This window comes from Chlamydotis macqueenii, chromosome 1 (assembly GCF_036417535.1).
Source record: "Chlamydotis macqueenii isolate bChlMac1 chromosome 1, bChlMac1.mat, whole genome shotgun sequence".
NCBI lineage: Eukaryota > Metazoa > Chordata > Aves > Otidiformes > Otididae > Chlamydotis > Chlamydotis macqueenii.
The window spans coordinates 56787382-56811191 of NC_141556.1; the positions used below are offsets into that span (position 1 = coordinate 56787382).

A 23810-nucleotide genomic window follows, 5' to 3' on the forward strand; every position below is an offset into this window, starting at 1 on the left:
TTTTGGAAAAAGAACGAGTGGAAAGAGTGAGGAAAAACCAAGCTTGACAATTATTTTGTAAATTAAACCATAACAGTTGTGCAGCTCCCCTAGTAAGATAATATCTGCTTAAACAAGTCTGGATATTTCCCAGGATTTGTATATGTTCTCTTCCTCCTGTGGAAGAAAGCAGAAACGGGGTGGAATGTGGTGTGAGTAACATCAGAGCAAGTGTGTGGTTTGGAAAAGCATTTGCACACGTGGAAATGTGCACGTGGAAGTGATTTGCTCCTGGCCCTCTGCTTTTACTGGGTGCCTGTTACCCGGTTTGTGCTGTGGCTTCAGGTGAAACAGGGCTGGCGCAGTTCATCTGCAGATGTATGTTCTCTTTTGTGTTCTGCTGTGACCTGTCAGTAAACGACAGACATATCCTTCCTTGCTGCAGCTGTAAACCTTGACAATGGATCATTGGCCTTTCTAAAGCCCTTTACATCTGCTGATCTTAAAGGCCTGTGTACGAGCTACCTCTTGTGTTTTTACAGAAAGGGTATCCCAAAAACTATTAGGAGGTTATTAGAAGGAGGCGATATGCTGTTCCCCTTGATAACCATGTCTTTACTACAACCGTATCAGAAGCAGCTCTTCTAATGAATAGAATCAATGGCTGCCTACTTGTGTGATCTTGGTTGAAGTGGATTATCTTCCTCCAGTCCAGAGGTCACAACAACCCCGCTTACAGCCAAATGGAAAATAATAGCTGCTTTAAATTTGTTCCATTGAAAGAAAATAGCTTCTCATCCAGGAAATGACCAAGGAGCGTGCTGCTTTGAAATCTTGCATATCCTTGTGTTCTGGGTGTGTTTTCATGGGTCAGCTGGCTTTTAAAAGCCAATCAGGTTAAAATCACGTCATGTAGAAGACAATGCTAAGTTAGTAGCATTAATGACAGACTGGCTAAGTGTACCATGCCATACACTGTTTGGCAAAAGCATCGCTTTCATGTTCTCCTTTCTAGCAAGGAGAGCTTTCAGTGCATATCTTTCCAATTAAGGTGCTTTGGGCTGAGTGTGGTTTTCAAAATGGCAGTAGGAGAGGCGGGGGTTGCTTGCTGGAGGAATAAGGATGCTCTTCTTTCCCCCTTTCTGCACAGTGACACTTTGTGGTGCGTGTTCTTGTTGCCTGCTGCTGCTTGTCCTGCTGCCTTCTGGATGAAGCCATAAGACGAAGACTCTGGCTTTTCAGGACATGGCAGAATAACCAGTGCTTTTCTGGAAAGTAGAGCTGTTAACTTAAGTGTGCCCATCATCTTCCAGTGTGGATGATTTAGATGCTTCCTTCTGATCTCATATGAATGCTGTGTTCCTTTTGTTCTTGAATATTTTTTTTATTGCAGAAGGGCAGTGACAATGGCAGTGTTTCAGGATCTTGAGGATGCTGTGTTGTGAGTGGTAGAGAGTGTCCTGAGTACAACATGATTTGTTGCATCATGAGGGATGGCAGTGGCAGACTTACCCAGTTTTTCTTTGTAAAGCGTGTGAGCAGCCTGGTGAAAGGCATGTGAGAGATGTGAAGTACTGTTACTGTTATGTTCTCAAATCCTTTCAGCTGCATTCAGTTGTGTTTTGGTTCTCTTTCCTGACAGGTCTTAGCTTGTGGGCGGCTCTCTAGCAATCCCAACTGGAACCTCACACCAAAAGGCACCATGATGGTGATGACTGACATCACTGCAGCCCCCAGATTGGGGTCAACTGCCACCACTCCAGCTGTGGCTCCCAACTTCTCCTGGATGCCAGAGGATGGCAGCCCCACAGCTGTGGAGCAGCCAATATTCCTCATGACCACCGCTGCTCAGGCCATCTCAGGTTTCTTTGTATGGACAGCTTTGCTCATCACCTGCCATCAGGTAAAACCCTGTCTCTCGTACTTCTCATCCTTTTCTTTTCCCCGCATGGAGGAACTCATATGATACCTTCGCGTGTGTCTGCCAGATACAGCTGTGTGATGGGGGTTTGCAGACTCTGGAGCGGTACCAGGACCTCTTCTTTGGGGTCTAATGTATTATCTATGCTGATCAAGGTGGCAACTTTTATATTAAGGCCTTTTTCTGCCCAAGTTCGGACCGTTCCTGTAGTGTGAATGGAGGGAAAACAAACTCTTTAAAACTAGCAGGTGTAAAATATTTGGCTATCTCTTGAGTGTTTGGAGAAAGATGTGTTATCTCAAGCCATCCTTTCCCAGGTCTTGTAGCTGAATTTAGCCATTTTGTTATTGTGTCAGCTGTCGACTAAATAATCGCGGTCATCTGTTGTTTGACATAGCTCCTTTGATCTCCTGTGTCAGTGGATTCCACAGGCTGAAATCCGCTGCGGAAAGGAGTAGCAGGAAATGTTTTATTTTAATTTTTCTCCCCTCCCCTCTTTCTAGGGCAGGTGTCCTGGGAGCCAGAGCAAGTCAAACGCTGCATCCTGTTCTGTACCTCTCTTTCATGCAGTTGTCATGTGAACTGAAAAACACAGTGGGGAAACGCGAGCCCTGTTATTTATCAACCTGTGTTTTGTACCTGTTGGTCCGTAGATTCCAAAGTGATGACTAGGATCTAGAAAACTACAGCCTATTGATGGAGTACAGGGGCTAGTGAAGTTCAAAATGGATTAGTCACTGATGAATAAAAGTAACACCTGCAGTGTCACCAGCTTGGGTAACAATTACAAGTGCCATGGATCCTTCTGTTTCAGAGCACAAATTGATTGCCTACTGCGGCTAGGAAGAAATCTTACCTCTGCGGTATAGCATTGCACAGTTAGGCGGTAATGCCCTTCTCTGAAGAAACCAGTGGAGGTCAGTTCCAGAGAGATGCTGTTGATTGAAATGTGCTGTTGTCCTGTTACAAGGCAGCAGTTCCCGTGCTCTTGTAGGCGCACGGATCGCAGGACTCTTGTGACATCCCAAGGGCAAAGCTTAGAGTCATCTGAACTCCAGTGTCAGCTGTCCCTGTGCTGGGTGAGTGTGTCACTGGGATTGTCACAAGAAAAAAATATCCCTAAGGCTTGTTAGTTTATTTTCAACATGTTCTCCTTAGGAAAGGAGGCTTTTATGAGCTCTTTGTGGGACAGGGAGAGGAAACAGAAGTATTTGGAGCCTTTCATTTGATTTTAACGAGATCTGGCCAAGAGGCAGGGAGAAATGGCAACAAACAACTGGGGAGAGACAGCCCCCTGTCCCTTATGAGGGAAAAGTGGGAGCATCAGTGTGTGCTTCATTAGGCCTTGGAGAATCCTCTCAGCACCCCTAAATGCAGGGTTAAAGTTCAGAGAAATACCTGTGTCTCTTCAGGCAGCGACACTGGTCAGTTGTGAGGCACACGTGTAATAAAGTAGCTGTTATTAATCCCAGCAGCTGGGGCAGCAGCTTGATGAGGGGTGCCGTATGGAGGCCTTCCCTCTGGAGAATGTGCCCTCTGCTGACTCCGTGGCTGACAGAGCGTACCTGCAACTCATGCCAAAGTTCTGGCCGTGTTATTAGGCCATTGCAGGAGGGGCGCTCATCTTCAGAGGATGCTTGTGGTCAGTACCTTTCCCAGGAGTTGGGTATTCTGTGAAAAAGCATTTTAGGTGTGGGGTTTAATGATCGCTAGCAAACTCTGAGTGGTGGAAGTGGGTAGGGTGGGGACGTGGCAGTCCCCTCAGCCGGTGACTTAGGGGGATTGGCATGTGTGCAGACAGTCAGACAAAACAAGTGATGTGGCTGGTTCCTTTGAGCAGGGTGCATGAGCTTGGTGCTCACTTGATGGCTGAGGCTTTGTGGCTGTGCTGTCACCGATGTGCAGAATGGCACTTTCTGAGCAGACAGGCTGTGGCTTATCAGCTCTTGGCAGTGCTATGAAGGCCTCTCTTAGGTTGTTTCAGGCAAAAATCTTGAAAGCATCCAAAATTGCCAAGAGAGTGAGAGTGTTTACAACAAGCATGCGCATAAGTGCATGCTCCTTCCCTCTTCAGAGAAAAGCAGCCTGCAGTGTTGTGAATCTTAGATACTTAAAACTCAATAGCAGCAGTATGGGATTGGTAATTAGAAAAAAAAATGGCATGAACAGGAGAATATGGGCAATGTGGTGATGATGATAACAGTAAATAAATTCCCTGTGGGAAACTAGATTAGAAATGCCTCCAATTCCTTTTCCTTCTTCTTCCCACTCTCTGCAAACTAAGGAATGTTATATCGATGCCATATGATAACAGTGATTTTTTAAATTTTTTTTTAAATGTTCATCACCTTGAGGCTTCTGGAGGCAATCGAGATGATTTACTGAGTTTGTTTTTCCTGGCCCAGTTGACTCTTCAGTTCCGCTTTCTCCTCTCTGTTCCATGTAACACTGATCTTGGTCTCCCCTCTTTGTCCTCTCAGATCTACATGCACCTCCGTTACTACAGCTGCCCAAATGAACAGCGCTACATTGTTCGGATCCTCTTCATTGTGCCCATTTACGCCTTTGACTCGTGGCTCAGTCTCCTGTTCTTCACCAATGACCAGTACTATGTTTACTTTGGAACAGTGCGGGACTGCTATGAAGGTAAGGAGGGGTCAGACAGAAATGAGGGAGGTGGGAGGCCTGTGCCCTGAGAGAACTTTTACATTTGGTTGGGAACATGGAGAAAGCATCGCTGTCACCTACTGAGACAAAGTTTTATGATGTGTGCCTCACTGGATGACCATGGCTTGCTCAGTGAATAAAAATCATAGAATCATAGGATGTTTTGGGTTGGGAAGGACTTTTAAAAATGATCTGTTGCAGCGCCCCTGCCGTGGGCTGGGGCATCTTTCACTAGATCAGGTTGCTCAAGGCCCCATCCAGTTTTTACCTTCTCCTTTCCTGGCCTCTGAGCATGGGGAGATGTGTTGAACCTTCCCTCCAATGTTCTACAAGACTAAGTTTATGATTTTCTTGGGTCCTTTGCTTCAGGAAGGTGTAAAGCTAAAAAGCTGATTTTAGCTGGGTGTTTAAAGTGAGATATTGTTAGCTCCTGGTTCTTGGAACAGCACTTACTTAGCAGCCAGGCGCTTGCTTTTTCCTGTTTTCCTGGTGCAGTTTGTTAGCGATGTATTCTTCTGGTCTCATCCTGTGGCTGCTTGTGTGATCGCGCAGGGTAGCACAACCACCGCGTGCTGGTGTTGCTGAGGTGTAAAGAGTCCTGCCGTGTTCGTTTTTGGTTATCTGCTGCAGATGATACCACTAGCATTTTATGCCAGGGAAACAGTTACCCTTCAATAAATGCAATCTAAACTTCCCTCCTGATTGCATCCAGAAAGGAGCCTTCAACCCATCCAGCAGGAGAAACTGCACTCCAGCAGTGTATTTTTGAGGACACTTTATCGCCATACCCTCATTAAATCATAACTTGCCAGTGCAGGTCTTCTGGTGAGATCTGCATTGCAGAGAGGTGCCCCTGGCCATGTGAACAAGTCAATCAGCTGAAGGGACCAGCAGGCCCTCCTTCGCATCCATGACAATGCTCCGAGATGCAGCAGCAGATGGCAAACGCGCACATGTGATTCAGAAGGCATCTTTCTTTGGATCTGGGGTTTTTTTTCTTCCCTCCTTCCTTGTCCTGCACACGTGTGTAGGTCTAGCAGGAAAGCCTGCTGCTTTGTGAAACTCCTCTCCTAGCAACAGCCAGTATCCCTCTGTCTCGCTTGCTCGGGGAGTTTGCAAACATCCGAGCTTCTGCTCAGGAGTTCCGAGCTCCAGAGTTCACCTCAGCACGTTGGGCTGTGTGAAAAGACTACAGGTGGAGGTGAAAGCGCCTTCAGTCAGCAGGTTCTCTGCCTTGCTTTTTCTGGGGACTGCTTTGAAACAGCCTTTTTTTATTCTCTGCTTCCTTTTCCATCCACCTTATAATTTCATTTTTGGGAACGTTTTGGGTTGTAAAGTTGGGGGAGCTGTTAGGGAACAGGGGGAGAAGACCCTGTTAATACATTGAAAGCCGTCCTAGGCCATTTATGGGCTGTGTTTCATAGCGTACGTTAGGAGGAGCATATGTGTTGCTCTTCCACGTGACTTTGCTTCTGTACAAACTTGGGTGCCAGTAACACTGACACAAGTAGATTTTTGTTTTTTGGTTTTTGGTTGTTTTTTTTTTTTTTTGTTATGTTAACGTCACGAGCACCATCTGATGAATGTGGATCAGAAATGGGAGAAAAGTTCTTTTGCTGGTGTGGTGAGCTTTGATAGATAGCACTCATTTCTTTTGGGAATGGAGGGGCAGATATTTCTCCTGCTCCTCCCCCCCCTTTTTTTTTTTTTTTTCTTCCTCTGATGTCATCTCTTCCCTAGTGCTTGTGGAATGGGCAGCTGGTATTGTAATGACCACATCAGAGGGCAGGGGTCACTGGAGGACAATATGAAAAGCTCAGCTTTTCTTCCCCTGGGTACGGGGAGCTGTCAGCTAAGTTGCAGGAAAATTGCAGGCAAAAGGGATTACCACAGTTATTTAAATAAGTTTTCCATGGTTAATGTTTTCTTGCCTAATTAACACTTTCTCAAAATCATTGCTGTGTGAACATACCTAGCTTTGTTTAGTAAGAAGGATTACAGATGGATAACAATATCCCAGTTACATACTTAAAAGCCAGTGGCATACCTGCTTCTAGGTGCTGTAGCACAGTTGCTAGCTAGGCATGTCTAAATATAATGTTTTGAGAGTATGAGCGTTCTAGGGAACATTGTAGATGTATTAGAGTTGATACGTCTGTGACTTTGGAAGTTCATCCACGTGGGAAAATTGACCTCAGGTCTAATAACTGGCTGCTTAGTGAGGTCAGCTCCTCAGCACTGTACATTATTAGGCTTCTCTTCTCATTTCAAAGTTCTTTGAGACTTCTGTCTCCATCCCAAGTTATTTTCTCTTTGAATTATGTCAGTGCTGGGGGCCAAAACCAGGATTTGGGTGTTGGCATTCCAAGGATGTCCAGGTATGGAATATCGTAGAAAATAGCATTGAAAGAAGGGTCACCTGGTGTGTCATTTTGCCCCAAGGCTGTATGTGCCAAATTTAGGAATACAATCCTTGCCCTAAAAATCACACGACTGTATGAGGGTTCAGCAGCGATTATAACAAGCCAAGAGAGTGCCAGACAGGGCAGGTACAGGCTTACTCTGTGCACAATTAAGTGGATTTGGGTCCCATTAAAAGGAAACATGTCTGTAGTTGTGATGAGAGCCCTCCCCACAGTGTCTTCACCTCACAGTTGATATGTATGGGCAAAACAGCCTTGAAGAGAATTGAAATGAGTGTTAGCAGTCAGCCTGAGAAGGCTCTTCCTCATCCATACTGGGTTGCTGGGAAAGGTAGAAAAGAGGTGGCCCAAGGAGAAGGCTATTCAGTACGCAAGAAGTTTCAACTTTCTGAGGAAAAGAAGCACAGAGACTGTTTGTTTTTTTAAATCTCCACTAGACATGAAAACAGAGTTTCACTGACTGGTAAAAACCCTCTGCTTCTCCACCACTGGTGTCTACAGTCCAGTTACTTTGGAGAGAAAAACCATGTTTGTCACCTAAAAGATTAAATACAGGAGATAAGATATGGTTGATGGATCAGATAAATTTTCCAAATGATCTAGTACCCGTGTAATGTCCTGGAATAATGCAGGAACCCTGTAAAGAATGCCATCTTGCAGATGCCAAGTAAAACAGAGACTGGCCACACTTCTAAATGGTCCTGTGACGCTTTTGGCATGAATCATGGAACTGGCCTGGGACCTTGGCCAAACTCCAGTTCAGATAGTCTTGTAAATGCTGAGGTAGGATGATAAATGCAGTGAAAAATAATCCAGAGCGCTTTGAAGGGAAAGATGCTGCATAAGCAGTCCCTGCTGATGTTTGGTCTTTTGCCTGTACTCTTGGTCCTTGCACCTGTTCTGAAGGTTGTTGTCATGTAACTCTGATTGATGTCTTTGCAGCCTTTGTAATATACAACTTTCTCAGCCTCTGCTATGAGTACTTGGGAGGGGAGAGCTCCATCATGTCTGAGATCAGAGGGAAACCAATCGAGTGAGTATTTATTCTACTTAGAGCATGACACTCTCATCCTTCTCTGCCCATCTACCGTGCCTCTGTCCTTGCTCTGAAAAACTGTCACGTGGCAGACGTCTACTGGAACCGGGCAGCACGGATAGTGATGATTTACCAGTACCCTGCTCTGAGACACATTGGGCTGATCACATCCTCTTAGTCAAGCTGGACTGATTCACAGCTTTTCTGGACACCTGCCTAGTCCTTTGTTTCTTTTCTTATTCCCTTCTCCTCCTTTAAATCTTTTCTGTTTTCAGTTGGTTGTATGTGCTTCCTCCAGAGTCTGTGTTTCTCCTCACGCTACTCAGTTTAAAAAAAAAAAAGGAAAAAAGGAAAAAAAAAAAAAAAAAAGATTGAAGTGTGGAGTCAGGATGTTGTTTTAAACATGTCTATGCAAGAGGGTCTGCCTGTAACTGTAATCGTGGTTGGAGAAAGCACCAGTCCTGCAACTTTGCTACAGAGAGGTAGACAAAGAGGGTAGGAATCTTGCACTCTAGCCCAAATCTTGCTTCTGAACCCTGTCATCTTGTGTTGGCTCTTTCAGGTCCAGCTGTGTATATGGGACTTGCTGCCTGTGGGGAAAGACTTATTCAATTGGATTCCTGAGGTTCTGCAAACAGGTATGGGCTGGAGGAACGGTGCTGTCTGCTAGAAGTTAATGAAGTGTGTGGGTGCCAATGGTGCCTTTTGCTGCTGAAGTTCTGAGATGAGCAGCCCTTTGAGGGGGTTTATAATATCGTTTTGAGAGGCCTGCAGGCTGCTGAGAAGAGGGCATGTTTGGGGCTTTGTTGGTTTGCTTTGAATGGTCTTAACATTTTCCACTCAACCCTGCATCAGGAAGGCTTTAGCCAAAGATCCAGTTTGTCTCCTGGATCTGATGTTAGCCCTGGGAAGAAATTCTGATTTCCTCTTCCCTCTCTGGATTGCAGAGGTTCCAACTTTAAGAAATTGATGGCTGTGTTGTGTCACGGACACCCCACAGTTGTGTAACAGCCTCCTGAATTCCCTGTGCTGCTGCTGTGGTTTGGAGTTGAGGAGGGGGTGGAGGTTAAGCGTGACACAACGCTTTGTAGGAGGAACTGAGCGTTGCTCACCATGTGTGTCTGTCTGTGCTGAGCTGGGTATGTCGAGGGCGAGATCTAAACCTCGATACAGCCCTTGTCTGCCCATCCCAGGTCAGTCACCTCTGGCTGCCATGAAACAGCAGGTGAGTTTCAAGGCTTTGCTCACTTGCTGAAATGAACACATGAGGTTTCTCTGGAGACGGCATGAAGCAGGTCTGGTTCTTTGAAAGGGCTCAGGTCATTGTAATTCCAGTCACTGAGTCTAGGTATCTGCCCTGCCTTCTCTTCCACATCGTGACCTGTCTTCTGTGGTCTAGCAGTATGCACAAACATCAAAGGTACAATGCAGCCTCATAATAATACCCAGTGTTAATCTCTGCAGCACAATTAGCTTTTTTCAAAGGACTTTGAAAAGTCTTTTCTCTTCTCTGTTCTGTTGTCTCTGTTCTATATTCTGTCCTTGTGGCTTTCCTGTTTTCTTCCCTGATACTTTGTTTTCAAATCTGCTCCCAGTGTGCTGCTTCACCTGTTTCTCTTAGGCGTTTTTTGTACAACCTTTGGTTCGATGCATTACCCATTATTTTTTGCTCCTAATGTTAACTTTTACCTTTTAAATACATCGTAAGCAGATGTAACACCCATCAAGGTGAATGAGTGCTGGAGAAATAATTTCCCTTAGACCTCTTGTTTCTCATGTCCCACAACCTCTTGCAGTTATCTCCACATGGGTTGCACCTGGCTGTGTTTGGGAAGGTTTTTTTTTGTTGTTGGTTTTTTTTTTCACAACAGTGAAGACTAAAAGCACTTTGATGAGGGTGGGATTCTGCTGGCTTCCGCAAATCTTCAGCTCATTTGGTAACTCTGGCTTAGGTGGATATTTTGCTTTTCCTTTGCTGCTATTTGGCAGCAGTTCTTCTAGTCAGGTCTGACCTTTGCAAACTGCTGACTCTACGGTGGAGACTGTGAGGGAGGTGTCTTGCAAAGGGATGTTTAAATACTTCCGTCCTTCTTGGCTCAAGCTTAAATATTGCCTTGGTGAGAAAATTTTGACACTAAGACTCACTTTCTGGTAGTTCTAGACTTCCAGGATTGCTGAGTAAGACCTTTCAAGGCAGATTCCTGGGAAGGCTGGTGCAAAAGGGCAACAGAGCACATATCAGTATCGATATGTGCGGTAATCACCATCATGATGATTAGGAAGAGGAATGTGCTGGAAGGAGCTTTTTGCTCATTTTATCCCTGCTCTCAGCATCTCCAGCACTCCTGCTGCCTCTCACCTCTACCTGCCTGTTTTCTGTTCTTTCCAGCCCCTTTCATCCTGAAGGAATCTGTGTGTTACAGCCCTTCCTTCTTTCCATCTTCACCCCCACCCTAAGCTGTTCTCAGGCAGGTTGCCTGCTGTGGGTCCCTCAGTCTGTCTGCGTTGCCTGCGGGCCTCCAGCAGTTGGGTGGTGTGCTGGTGGCTGTGGTGTAAAATCTGGACAGCTTGTTTCCTTAAAGATGTCTTGATCAATGTTCTTTGCTGGTTCTGTGTCTGGTGACCCTCACAGATGCGTCACACACCATCCATGTGCTTCCTGCATGTCGTAGCATCTTCTAGGGAAGCAACTAAAAATAGGACGTGGTGGTTTGGATTGCAGGGAAATGGTTAAAACATCCACAGATTAGAAGGAGGGGAAGCTCAGAGGACAGAGTTGTTTACCAATTAGCTTGACCTTTTCCAGTTCACATATTTACAGTGACTCACTAACTGGCATGTGCTGGAGTTTTTAATCTCCTTGAAGTCTTATGACCACTAACAAATTGCATCGTATCCAAAGCAATTATTCCTGTTTGGTTTTGCCTTCTTTCCATACACAGCCCTCCCTACGTGTGTGCAGGTCAGCACCTGCCAAGGCTTTTCCAGCCTCCTTCAGGGAGGCACGGGTGACATTTTTAAAGGATCACAACCCTCCACTCTTAGGACATTGAAGTTCAGCATCTCCAGAAAGATGAAGCGTGGGGTGGATTTGAGAGAGGAGGAGTCCCAATAGGAGCAGCGATTTATACTGGCAGAATAGATAGAGCTGATCCCAAGTGCCACGGAGCCTTTGGGGAGATTCAGTAAAGGTTGTGTGGGTCACAGCAGAATAGCTCTTAACTTGTGTCTGGCAACACACATCACTGTGCATACAAAATGCCTTAATATGGTAGTAGTTGTCAAAGTTCCTCCTCAGAGAGCTGGATTCCCTTTCTATCCAGGGGACCATCTTGCCTAGCTTTATGGCGACTATGGATTGGAGCTTGCTTCCCTTCCCTGGTATCATTTTGTTAGACTTGCTGTGTCCGTACCATAGCACAATGTGGGATTTTTTTTTTTTTTCTCATGCCATGACCATGCATAAATGTGCTGCAGCACAGCCTTTGAAAAACAGCTCTGAAAGAGAGCAGCTGACCAGCTTTTAGGAGCAACCTATGAGAGGTTTTTCTTTCCATCCTGGACAAGGAGATAGCACACGTACTTCTGAATCTCCTTTATCTCCTGTTGGGTGCTGAAGTCCTCAAGCACAATCGATTAGCAAGTGGCAGGGTCAGACTCCTTGTTGGGGCTGGGTTGTGTTGCCTTGCTCAGTTGTCCCAGCGGACACTCCATCATGGTGCTGGTTCGGGAATGTGGCCTCTTGCACCTCCTGCCTTCTCATTCCTCCTCTCTCATTCCTGTAGGCTACCCTGCAGTTCTGCGTGGTGAAGCCTCTCATGGCGATCAGCACAGTCATCCTTCAGGCCTTCGGCAAGTACCAGGATGGTGACTTTGAGTAAGTTTATCTGTCATGCAGGCCTCAGCTGCCCCTTCTCTGCTCAGCTGTGCATGTGGTCTGTGAGTGTGTTGGGCCACGGGAAAAGTCAGGGGCAACACAGGCTGAATATGCACGTGAGAAAAGAGGGCAGGGGTAAGCCTGTTGGTTTCAGGTTTTTTCTACCTTGGTTTAGGGGAGGGAATGGGACAAGGAGGGAGGAAGGAAATGGAGTCTTACTGCTCCCCAGTGACAGTGGCAAGGGGAAAAGATCATGCTGAAATTTCAGGCATTCATATATCTTCTCTTTTCAGTGTAACCAGTGGCTACCTCTACGTGACGATCATCTACAACATCTCTGTCAGCCTAGCACTGTATGCCCTCTTCCTTTTCTACTTCGCCACACGTGAGCTGCTCAGTCCCTATAGCCCAGTCCTCAAGTTCTTCATGGTGAAGTCTGTCATCTTCCTGTCCTTCTGGCAAGGTGAGCTGTTTTTGCTTTCCCTTAGTAGGCTCAAAGAGTTCTCTGTAGGGGCTCAGACACTGGAGTTGATAGAGCAGATGCTGATTAATATAGCCAGAATGTCTTTCTGTATTATTATTATACTTGTTTTATAGTCTTCCATTGCTTTTCTCTGGGACACCTGTTTTGCTCATTTTCATCTTTGCTTCTGTACTCCTGTACCCTTCATATGCACATGCACACACATACCTGCCTGGCAGAATCAGCTGTTTGGATGAAGAGTCCTTTGCGTTCCTGGAACAATCATAAAGCACAAGCTGCCAACATTTTATCTGCATGACGCCATTTTATTGATTAAAGTGACACATCTAAAAATTTTCAGTATTTTTTTTTTTGTGCTCTATAAATAAAATTTTAATGGTATGTCTGTGATTCATGTGAAGCAGTGAGCTGGCTGAACACACTGTGTGCTGCCACAGAACCGCCACTGAGCAGGAGGACATTCAGAATTCGTACATGTGATGCAGGCGCACATCCAGAAAGCCGAAATTCCACCTAAACTTGGTGCTTCTTACTAATTGGCTTTAAGTGTTTCCCTGTTCAGTGCCCTACTTAGGTTTACCAAGTTGCACTTCAAAGACTAATTGAGTAGGAACTTAGGTGGAATTTAGGTAGCTGAAGGTATGGCCTATCCTCCCTGTCTACAGACAAACTAATAAGCTGCCTCGTTTATCATCTTCAGCCATCTGATCACATGCTTTCTACCTTCCCTGGAATTCTTCAACCACCTGGCTATGGACAGGGAGAAACATCTTTCTTGTCATGCTGTGTCAAAACCACTTTATGCTTAAATGAAAAGCTCTGTTACCTCAGTTTTTGCTCTGGCTAGTGGAAGTGCTGAGATTGTGGAAGTGCTCAGAGAAACACCTGACTGCTTCTTACGCTTTTGGATTTGATTAAGTTCTGCAGCAGCTAGTTCCACAGGTTGGGAATTCCCATCCTATTCCCATCAGTTGGGAATAGAAGAGGGTCAATGTTTGAACATTCTTTGCTATAACATATTTGTCTCATTTATTCCTCCTTTCTCTGGTGTACAGGTGAGCATAGATAGGAGTATCTAGCCTGCTCTGTAGTTTCTCCGTTAAATGGGTTTGCTACAGCACAGACAGCTGTTTCCTTTTGTCCCAATTAGTATGTGATCATATTTTCTGCACATTTACTTGAATTTATTGCTTTGTTTAGGGATGCTGTTGGCCATCTTGGAAAAGTGTGGTGCCATCCCCAAAATCCACTCTGCTAATGTGTCTGTGGGTGAAGGCACCGTAGCTGCTGGGTACCAGGACTTCATTATTTGTGTGGAAATGTTCTTCGCAGCCATCGCCCTACGCCACGCCTTCACATACAAGGTGTATGTGGACAAGAGACTTGATGCCCAAGGTAGGAAATATGCCAGCACATCTGGCATGTCTGTTTGGTAGCGAGACTGGGTGGAGACAGGTCCCTCTAATAGCCAACACACTGATATGACTCCCAACCTGAGTGCCTGGAAAAACATCACATCCCCTCCTCCGTGGTGTCTGAACGGATTCATTGTGCAACAGCTCTGCAGGGCAGAAACCTTGCCTGAATTGCATTGTTCCCTTTTCAGTTCCCCAGTATGCCACCCACGAAAGCTTGTTGCAGACCTGAAGGCTGCAAGAAGTTGCATCCTTTTGGTAGAGTGGGTTTGTCCTTCTTCCTGTCTCCCCAAAGGGGAACTCCATCACTCCAAATTGTGCAACAGGCTGAAGGCAGAAGGGGCAAAGGCTGAAACAGGCTCTGTTTTGAGTTTGGCTCAGGAAGATGATGCTGTGCTTTGGCAATATGTTTGACTTGGAGGAGAAGGATCTTCCTGTAACAATTTTATGAGGGCTGGGCTGCTAGAAATCTTATTCTGGGGAAGAGGGAGGTGGATCTTCTCTCTGGGAAAAGGGGGTTCTCATGCCCAGTCTATGCAGGTACATTGTGTTCTCCAACAAAGGGGTTCCTTCCTGCTGAGGGCAGTCTGTGCTGAGGTGTGGGAAGACAACAGCAGCCCTTGGGCAGTGTTCGTGTCGATGATCCTTCCATCCCAGCCAACCCCAGAGGTTTTAGAAGGACAGGCTGCAGCCGGGGCAGATGAGGTCTGTGTGTGATGAAAGGGTAAACTGCTGGCCATACAGTGGGGGATGTTTCAGTGGTGGGTCTTGTTCAGTTCTTGTTATTTCCTCTTTCTTTCTTTCTCTGTCTTTCCTCTCCCTTTTATCTCTCCCTTGCTTTACCACTGGTCCCTGGTGCAGCTGTTCCATCCTATGGGCCATACGGTAGGTACAGCATGCTCTGTGTTTTTGTCTCTGTTGATTTTTAACTGGGATGCTGTTCGGTCTTGATTCCTGGCCTGCCTACTGCCTGCTCTGTCCCTTGTTCCCCTTTCCTTGTAGGTCTGTAACTCGACTGCCTCACACAGCTGCTTTAGGGTTGTCTGGGTCATAAGTTGTAAAACAGCCCCATGGGCAGTGGCATAACACCTAGCTTCAGGGTGTTCCTGTCAGGACTGTGTGAATCTCTCTCCGAAGAGTTGCACAGGCCCTTAAGGGAGTCAGTTTGCTCTCTCACCCCCACCTCTCTTTGCTTTCGTAATCGTCACGGTTGATCAGCATGATTGGGACATTTGGGGAGCTCATCCCCAGGACTGAGCAGAGCCAGAAGCCCACGCTGGAAATGGGACCTAGAAGTAATGAGAAATGGCAGTTCCTAAAAGGACACGCAGCCTTGCTCTGTGCTCAGCACTTGAATGGGACAGTCTCCAACTGTTGCTTCTTTCACAGTATCACTGTGACACCCTCCACCCCTGGGGTGATTCTGCCTCTAGTCCTGCCTGTTCCCCTCCTTCCCCTCCTTTGTGCTGCTTTCCACTTTCATGATCTCTTTCCTGTGGGCACTTCAATACCACCTGTCAGTCTAGTTTCCAGTGAGCGGGAACGGCAAATGCCATTTCTCCTGTATTTTTAGAATTTCCTTAGTTCTTGTCTTCTGAAACCCTTCACAGGAGCACCTCCCTACCTGACTTTGTTGCACACCCAAGCCAGCACAGGTAATGTGTAGTGAAGGCTGTCGCTGTGGGTACGTCCCAGTCTCATGGCATGTCCCCCATTTGGTGCTGAGGTGGATGCACTTGGCTAGCAGTGGCTGGATTTAGGAGCACTGCTGGTAAAACTTGACACCGTTTGTGTGCCATTTCCTTAGCAGCTGCTTAAGGAAGTCTGTAAAGTAACTTCTGCAAGATCTAGGAGTGCACGTTCCCTGTTCTCCTTACCTTCGTGTTAACGGGTGTGGGGGAAGGTAGCAGTATTCTTCAATTGTTGCTCCCCATCTTACCCCAATAGGTCGCTGTGCTCCCATGAAGAGCATCTCCAGCAGCCTCAAGGAGACCATGAACCCCCATGACATTGTCCAAGATGCGATCCACAACTTCTCCCCAGCCTACCAGCAGTACACCCAGCAGTCAACACTGGAGCATGGTCCACCCTGGCGCAACGGCAGTCACATTATCTCACGCTCCCACAGCTGCTCGGGTGCCCGCGACAATGAGAAGACCCTCTTGCTGAGCTCCGACGATGAATTCTAGGAGGGGAAACTGCCAGCACAGGCTGTCATTTTCCTTCTTTTGTCGTTTTTTTTTTAATTTATTGAAGCAGAAACACACAAGTCATATCACTTCCTAGAGAGTGCAGATCGCAGAAGTGGGTGCTTCCCATTAGCTTTTGTGGGTACGGACACGACGAGCAGTGCGGAGGTGGGGGAATGGCCAGGACTCCATTCTCGCGCCCATTCCTTACAGCAGCAATTGACTGGATTTAATTGAAGCAAAGCTCCAGGGTTTGGGGCTCTGGCCTCCCACACCTGCCCAGCTTGGTGTGGAGCATGACTGGCCAGAGCCTGGAGTTGTGGCCAAAAATGTTCTTGTTTTTTTTTTTTTTCCAACTGGACAACCTGACTGCTTTGTATTCCTCTTCCTGAATGGTTGATGTAGGCACAGGTTTTTTTTCCCCCAGCTCCCTGGTACTAACATCTCTCTGATCCTTGGGAAATGGGATTAGGATGCAGCGATAAGCATTCCTGAGGACCAGACCAGAGACTGGTCTCTCTATAGCCATTGCCTTGAATGCTTAGTGAGGACCATCTGCCCCCACCCTCCTGGGTACCTGGTTGTGCAGTCCTGTACTTTAGTGAGTGAAGGGGAAAAGGACAGGATTTTCCTCCTATCCCTCCACTCCTGGCATCCTCCCTGCTCCCCATCAAAGCTGATGCTTGTTGAAGCTCAGCAGAGATGGAATTACCGACTCACAAGGGCAGGGTTTTCTGATCACCAGGTGTCCAAGCTTCCCATCTCCTCTACATTCCTGTGGCAAGAAGTCGTCTTGGAGCATCTGTTTCCTGCTAACAAGGCTGAGGCCTGGCCATGATAGGTGGTGGAAGTTTATAGAGCTCTGGCCCTTTCATCCCTCTTTGGGAAAGGAAGATATGTAAACACTAAAGCGTTTTTTCTTCTTGTTTCCTGTCCCCCACCAGTGTAGCTGCCCACCCTCTTAAAGGTGTGGATTGCACCAGGGAGCTGCCAGAGCAGCTCCTGGTCTCTCGCAGGTCGCTCTCCCCGTGCTTGTCATCACTGACTTCCCCTGTGAGCTGCACGAGTTTTGCCCTTAGGCTGGAGTATTCAAGAAGGGATGTTGCACAGTCCTCCTTTGCTTTTTTTATCTCCATAGCTGTTCTGGGCCAAACTGGAGCAGACTTGAAACCTGACATGACCTAGCTGGCTAAAAGTGTCCCTCTTGGTTTCTCAGACAGCAGTTGCTGCTGTTGCTGCACATTTCACAGGCCCTGCAGCAACTGCAGTGCTATCAAAGGTGGAGCCAGCATCCATGGGAGTGGGAAAAGAAGCTTTTCCTTGCTTTTGCTGGGTTTTGCATTGGCCCCTAGGTATTTAGTGGAGCCAAAAGAAAAATGATCCCTCTGTAGATCTATCCAGGGACCAGGAAATGCCTCTTGCTTGCTTAAAGTTGTCTAGGGGAGGAGAGGGGAGCACACTCAAGTGCCACAGATGAGATGCCCCTACCCCCATGCAGGAAGCAAAATGGAGAGGCTGGAGCAAGCTGCTGTGTTTGTCTTGGCTGTAGTTTCTCTGTTCCTCTCCCGCTCGATGCCTACCCTGGCATCAGCAGACCTCCACGTTTCCAGATTGCCCCTTGTTGCTCTACTGGGAGAACTGGGGTCTGGTTTACTGCCTGGAGTTTACCTTTCCTCTTGTATCCTAATCTGTGTGCTTACTCATTCGCTGTCTCAGAAGCAGCTGTGAGCGAAGAGCGCTTCCATTTCCTCGGCACCCCTACCAGAAGCCTGTGGTCAGGAGTGCGGCAAAAAAGGCTTAAAGAGAGAGGCGGGTTTGCTCCCTGCCGTAAGGAAAAGATAGGGGAAGGCGTAAGAATGGTGTCTCCTTCTATACTCGTGTGTCTGGGGCAACGGTGCTGACTCTGAGGAAGCTGGAGGCAGGGTCAGTGTCCAGCAGCTTCTCTGCTGCTGGATTTGCCCATTTGCACATGTCCTGTGATGCCAACGCAGTTAGTTACTGCTTTTCTGAAATCTGTCGCTGCTTAAATGGACATGCAAACACTACCTGCCAGGCTTTCCTTGGTGTAAAACTCCTTTTTCTCCGCCTGGAAAGCAGGGCTGAAGAGTGAATGGGCTTTCCTTCCATCTTCCACGGCGTTGATTAACAGTCTTTTAGTGTGAGGTATTTGTTAAACTTCCCTTCTCTCTTAGGAAAGTGGGGCATGGGGCATGATCCCTTCCTCCCCTTTCCTTGCATTTCCAGGCCTTGATGATGTCCCAGTGTCACTTCATCGGTGACTGTCCCCAGTCGTGTTGAGTGGCTGAGATCTGAAATCTCTGGACTTGCTCCGTTGAGCTTGAAGGTGATCCAGGCTTGGGGAAGCATTTTTTAAAAAATTATTTTGAAATGTATGCTGCATATATATGCTGTGCAGAGGATCTGGATATTCTCAAAGCTTCCTGTCTGTAGTGGTTTCAGTATAACCCTTTTGCACTAGCTGCCTTTGGAAAAGTCTGGTGAAGAACTAGCGCCCAAACAACAGCCAGCTGCCATGCGTTGTAATTTTTTATATATACATTTTTTTTAACACCACACAAAATCATCTCTTGAGTTTCCTGCTCTCCCTCATAACAGGTAAGTGCCAGAGCAAGGACTGCCCTGAAGCCGCTCTGGTTTGGAGGAACAAATATCTTACAAGACCTGGAGCTTGAGACCGAGGAGGCCAAGGCATCCGTGGTCTTGCAGGTCTGCTCGTGGTAGCCCAGGGCTCCAACAAATGTGTAGGTTCCAGGAGTAGGCCCTTGGAGCTCTTCTCCCTCACCTGCTTCCCCTCTCCTTCCTTCCTTCCTTTTTGTTTACCATGTAACATACCCATGGGATTTGTTTATTATTTTTCCATATAGAGTAGTTCTTTGTATATAAACAACTGAAAAAAAAATGTATGATAAATAAGACAGAGTCACCTAGTTTTGTACCTATCGTGTTTAACTGATGTGAGCTCAGCGACAAGCCGCTCTCTCTATTTTGGTCTTTGTGACGTTATACTCTGCAGAAATGAGCAAATATGATGACAAATAAAAACATAGAGATAATATAGATTGTACTTGAGCTGCCTCTGAGTGGTGGTGTCTGGGTGACTTCTCTGAACTGATTAGAGGTTTTGCTTATTGCAGGGGCCAAGGCTTAGCGGGTCAGTGTGTCTTGTCCTCCTCTTGGGAGGAAAGCTTCGCGCTCCCTGTGTATGCAGGAGCTGATGGAGAAGTAGCGCTACAGCAGCCTGGGCCTGAGACATCATTGATGGCCCAAGGCAGGAGCAAAACACGTTTCTCAAAAAACCTTGAGTAGAGAGAAGTCCTGGAGGAAAGAGCGCTGCTTTCTCTGATGCGGGTCCCAGCAAACAGCAGCTCTGAGCTTTTTCTTCCATGAGTGGTGGTGGAGTTGGGGCAGTGTGCAGTGGCAAGAGGGAATGTGAATGTAAGAATTGTAAGCGCTGCAAGCTGCCAGGAGCCTGGGACCTGGCCTGCCTGGGCATCAGGGGAACAGGCTCATCTCTTCAACCTCAGCTCTGAGGAAGGGTGGCTTCTCCTTTTGGGAAGGAGGTCTGGCTTCACCTCCAGGTAAGGCACCTGCCATGCTTCCTTCCCCTTCTGCCACCCACAGATGTGAGCTCCCTGCGTTCCTCCTCACTGTTCCTGAGTCAGGCAGTGAGGTCACTTAGCAGGGAAGTTTTGGGGTAGAGCTGTCCTGATTGCACGAGGTCTAAGGGCAGCTTAGAGGGAATTTTTCTAGCAAAAAGCCTTCTCTTTCCTCGGAAAAGCAGATTCAGCACAGCTGAACTGCTTCTGAAAGCAAGCGCTTTGGGGGGTGATGTACAGCATTAAGCCTTGCTCACTGAGCCCTCTTCTAGACTATAAATCTGTGTTTGTTATAAGAAGTCATGAGATGTCCCTCATCCCATCTTTTTGGGGCACATTCTTGAACATGGCCTGCAGCAAAGCTAGAGGGAGCTAGAAAACCTGGTCTCACTGGGACAGCTCTGTCCCAAAGTTCAGGAACGACTAAACACGCTCTCGTCATGGAAAAAAAAAAAAAAAAAAGAACTTGCTTTATTTGTAAAGTCTACAAAATACAGAGGAGTCAGGTAGGGCACATACTGTAAGTCAGAAAATAAATAAGTTTTTTTTTTTCCTCTATATAAGATAAAATGTGATTTGCATATATAAAATATAAAGTACGGCTCTGTACCAACATCCTGGCTGTGCCGAGAGGCGGAATGGCAAAGAGGACGTGAAAAATAACTTACGTTCGTGCAATAAATAAACCCAGGAGGAGTTGGGGTGGGGGGATGCTAACCACGATGCCCCCTCCGTGAGCAGCGGGCATCTCTCTCCAGGGAGGGATGGAGGCTGCAGCCAAGAGTGGCTGGCGTGGCAATACCCAGGTAGAGGCAGAAAATTGGGATGGGGTTGGGGGGAAGGATATAATCTACAGCAGCAGCTGCCAAGAAGGGTCTGCCTCCTGTTACCTCCCCTGTGCTGCCTGCATTTAGCAAACCCAACTCTTCTCTAGCACGTCAGCCTGCTGAAGAGCTGGTTATCCCACACCAGTGTCCAAGCTGGAGGAAAAACAAAGGGAGGAGCCTGCCTACCTGCCAGGCAGCTCCCAGGAACAGTGCTGCTCTCCACCCCTGCTTCCCACCTCCTGCACCTCTGCCCCTCTCTCTGCCTCCCGGGGGCTAGAAGCACCTTTCCGTGGGCTTTGAAGGTGGTGGGGTGCCGGGGAGTGCTTGGTGGGGCCGTACAAATCTGCCTGTGCTGAGCAAAACAGTGTTTATCTCTGCTCCAGCTGCCTCCGCTTCCTTCCTGCCGGTGCTGCTGCATTTTGGAGACAACCGGCTGGCGGGGCCGAGCGTCCCGTAGGCAGGAAGAGGCGTGAAGTATGCGCGTGATGGAGAGAGATAAACCAGCACCACTGTTTCCCGCCTCTGCAGGCTCACGTCCCCCTGAGGGACCCTCCTCCATCACCATCACCTCTGAGCTCCCCCAGCACCCCAGGCTGCCACAGCGCTTTCCCATCCCGCGCGCCCTTACCAGGTGCCAACCTGCAGCCACTTTCTCTCCCCCTCTGACGTGCCACCTTCCCTCACCAACTCTGTCCCCGGAGAACCCAGCCGTGCTGGCACCTCCCCGCACTGCTCCAGCTGTCATCCAAGTTGTGGGGCCAATGCTGACACCCCTCTCCATCGTATCCCTTCTGCCCCTCACTGCAAAACCTCTCTCCCTCCACCCCTTTCCCTCCCTGGCACATGCTCCTGGGAGTGCCTGGCCTGCACTCAGCTCTCCCATGCCCTCCCAAGAAAAAAAAAAAAAGGCACTTGGTGTTTTCCTGCCAGCTTGGAGCTGTGGGATGCTTCCCCACTGCTGCCTGTGCAGGCTTGCCCGCTCCTGCCTGCACCCCCCAGGGTGAGGAGTGTCTGGCCAGGGGGGCTGCAGCAGGGGACAGGGCTCGGTTTGAAGGGGAGGGGGCTGCAGTGCTCCAGGGGCCACCAGCGGGGTCCTGTCCTCCGCCCCAGCTGCAGCAGCTCTCCCTACATGGAGGAGCTGGAGGTCAAGGGATAGGAGAAAGAGGATTTCGGGCACAAGTCCCAGCAGGGAGGAAGTCAGGGAGGATATGGGAGAGGATTGGTGGGGGAAGGTGCCCCAGGGGGGCCATGCCCCACCAGGGGACAGAGGCCGACACTAGGAATAGCCGGCCTGGTTGGCACCGGACTTGACGATGGTGATGACGCTGGCGGTGGCCACCTTGGCGGGGGGCCCGTGTGCAGCCACGGTGCGGGCAAAGCCCTGCAGGGCCTCGTACTTGCCACGGAGGGTGTCGAGCTCCAGGCGCATGGCGGCGTTCTCGCGGGCCAGCTTGTCCACCTCCCACTCCAGCTCCATCTTCTGCTTCTGCAGCTCTTCCTTCTGGCAGACGCGCTTCACCCGGCAGCTGGCGGCATAACCCCGGTTCTTCAGCGTCCGCCGGCGCTGCTTCAGCCTCGCCACCTCCTCCTTGGAGAGGCCCCGCAGGTGGTGGTTGAGCTCCCGCACCGACAGCCCCATCAGCTCCTCATCCGACAGCAGCGGCGTGTTCTCCCCCAGCTCCCGCTTCACCTGCCGGAGAGAGGGGCGGTTGCCTGAGGCCCCTGAAACTAGACCCCTGCCCACCTGACCCCCCCAGTCCTCCCAGTGCTCACCTTCAGGGCCTTGCTGGAGAGCCCATCCGCAGCCATCCTTGCCTCACGCCGGCCCTGCCGAGTGGCCAAGGAGAAAAGCTGGTTACTGCCAGCCCGCACCCCTCGCCCTGGCACAGACCTGCTGGCCCCCTGCCTGGTCCCCACATCCCCCCCACCCCCGCCAGCTGTGACTCACCCCTACTCCTTTAAAAAAAAAAGTACATAGTAATAATAACGCTTATAATAGTAATAATGACTGCAAAAAGTAATAGTAACAGGGGAAGGCTGGCCCCCCATCCCTCCTCCATCCCACCCTGAGGTGGTGGCGATGCTGCTCTGCCCAGGGGACCCAAAACGCCCCAGCCCGGCTGCCGGGAGGCCAAGGCTTCCCCCCCACGGGAAGGAAACGCGGGTGAGACCCACCCGAGGCGGAAGGGAAAGTAAAAGTGGCAGCAGCCGCCCCAGGGGGCGAAGCCACCCAGCCCGGCCCCGGGTGGAGGCGACACCCCACCGCCGCCCCGAGGGGACCCCCGGTCGGGGCCCCACGGGGCGTGGGGCGGCGAGAAGCGGTCTCCCCGTGATTCAGCAGCCCAGGGAGGGAAAAAAAAAACCCCCACCAAAAAACAAACAAACAACCAACCCCAAAAACCCACAATCCCCGAAGTGGCTCCCGTCCCCTCGCCGGTGGCCGGTTCCCCAGTTGGGAGAGGGCCGGGAGGCCGGGCTGCAGCCGAGCGCCCCCCTCCCCGTTGGGGGAGCCGGGCCGGGGACCGGGAGAGCCCCGCGGGGAGGCCGAGGGGCTGGAGGGGGCGGCGGGGGGGGGGGGGGGGGGGGGGGAGGTGGAGCCGGGGCGGCTGGAAGCTGATGCAATCCGGGCCGGGGAGCCGGCAGGGAAGCGCGGAAGGCGCGGAGCAGGGGGACAACCGGGCCGCCACCCCCCCACCGCACCCCGGCCCGGTCCCGGTCCCCGTGCTCGGCGGCGGCAGGGCGGCCCCCAGCCGGTACCGGACCCCGACCGCCCCCCTCGGCGGGGCGGGGAAGAAGCCGGATGCAGGAGCGGAGGGGGCGCCCCGGCGGGGTCCCTCGCTGTCTCCCCCCCAAACCCCCGGTGCTTACCGGGAGGCCTCGCTGGTCCCCGCGGGGCTCGGGCCGTCGGGCGGCGCCTCCCTCCCCGCGATTACTCACCCGCGGATTCTTTTCATTCATAAAAACACAGTCATGCGGTGACGTCACCTTCACCCCGCCCCCTTCTCGCCACCGCCGCGCGGGGCGGCCCTCCGCTCTTAAAGGGGCCTCAGCCCTTAAAGAGACCGGCGTGACACCGCTGCGTTGCACGCAGCCACTCTCCAAAACTACAGTTTTTTTTCCCCAACTGATGGACTGACGCACGACCAGGGAATGATCAGCCCAAGAAGGAGAGCACCCCCAGCCAACCCCAGAGAAATGAGCCGCTGCCGCTTTAAGAAGAGCGGCGCCACCTCGCCCCTCACAAAGATGGCGCCTCCTGCCTTTCCGCCCTCGTCTGGGATGGCGGCGGGAGTGACGCAGCGGCGCTCGCCGCCCGCCCCAACCGCCCCTCCCCGGGCTCGGCGTCACTGATTGGTCCATCCCGAGGGGGAGAGG

At 49.6% G+C, this 23810-nt stretch overlaps 2 protein-coding genes across 4 annotated transcripts in view; one reads left to right on the forward strand and one right to left on the reverse strand.

Annotated features, from left to right (window-relative positions):
- The window catches only part of TMEM184B (transmembrane protein 184B), a 30495-nt gene extending 11419 nt beyond the window's left edge, over nt 1-19076 (forward strand). Inside the window, exons 2-10 of one of the 2 annotated variants that reach the window (XM_086752998.1) lie at nt 1622-1882; nt 4381-4546; nt 7933-8023; nt 8589-8664; nt 11812-11903; nt 12197-12366; nt 13588-13782; nt 14664-14687; nt 15750-19076. In XM_086752998.1, coding sequence (XP_086609124.1) covers nt 1682-1882; nt 4381-4546; nt 7933-8023; nt 8589-8664; nt 11812-11903; nt 12197-12366; nt 13588-13782; nt 14664-14687; nt 15750-15991 — 1257 coding nt within the window. In that variant the 5' untranslated portion in view covers nt 1622-1681 and the 3' untranslated portion in view covers nt 15992-19076. The remainder of the gene's footprint in view (nt 1-1621; nt 1883-4380; nt 4547-7932; nt 8024-8588; nt 8665-11811; nt 11904-12196; nt 12367-13587; nt 13783-14663; nt 14688-15749) is intronic. The other variant, XM_086753007.1, reaches the window with a different exon arrangement.
- Nucleotides 19077-20046: 970 nt separating this feature from the next.
- On the reverse strand, nt 20047-23413 carry MAFF (MAF bZIP transcription factor F). Of its 2 annotated transcripts, none has more exons than XM_086753020.1 (3): nt 23304-23413; nt 22209-22262; nt 20047-22125 (listed from the first exon to the last, which is right to left on the reverse strand). In XM_086753020.1, exons 1-3 carry the CDS (start codon nt 23391-23393, stop codon nt 21712-21714), a joined length of 558 nt encoding a protein of 185 aa, XP_086609146.1. In that variant the 5' UTR covers nt 23394-23413; the 3' UTR covers nt 20047-21711. The 2 variants fall into 2 exon arrangements, with proteins under 2 accessions (XP_086609146.1, XP_086609155.1); XM_086753029.1 differs by having other exon boundaries at nt 23373-23408.
- Between the last annotated feature and the right edge of the window lie 397 nt (nt 23414-23810).

What these genes read in the sequence shown, in the direction of transcription:
- MAFF (XM_086753020.1), bottom strand. Translation starts at nt 23,393, where the DNA reads ATGAATGAAAAGAATCCGCGGGTGAGTAATCGCGGGGAGGGAGGCGCC. An exon ending in GGGACCAGCGAGGCCTCCCG is followed by an intron (nt 22,263 to 23,303) that starts GTAAGCACCGGG and finishes GCCACTCGGCAG; the next exon opens with GGCCGGCGTGAGGCAAGGAT. An exon ending in TCTCCAGCAAGGCCCTGAAG is followed by an intron (nt 22,126 to 22,208) that starts GTGAGCACTGGG and finishes TCTCTCCGGCAG; the next exon opens with GTGAAGCGGGAGCTGGGGGA.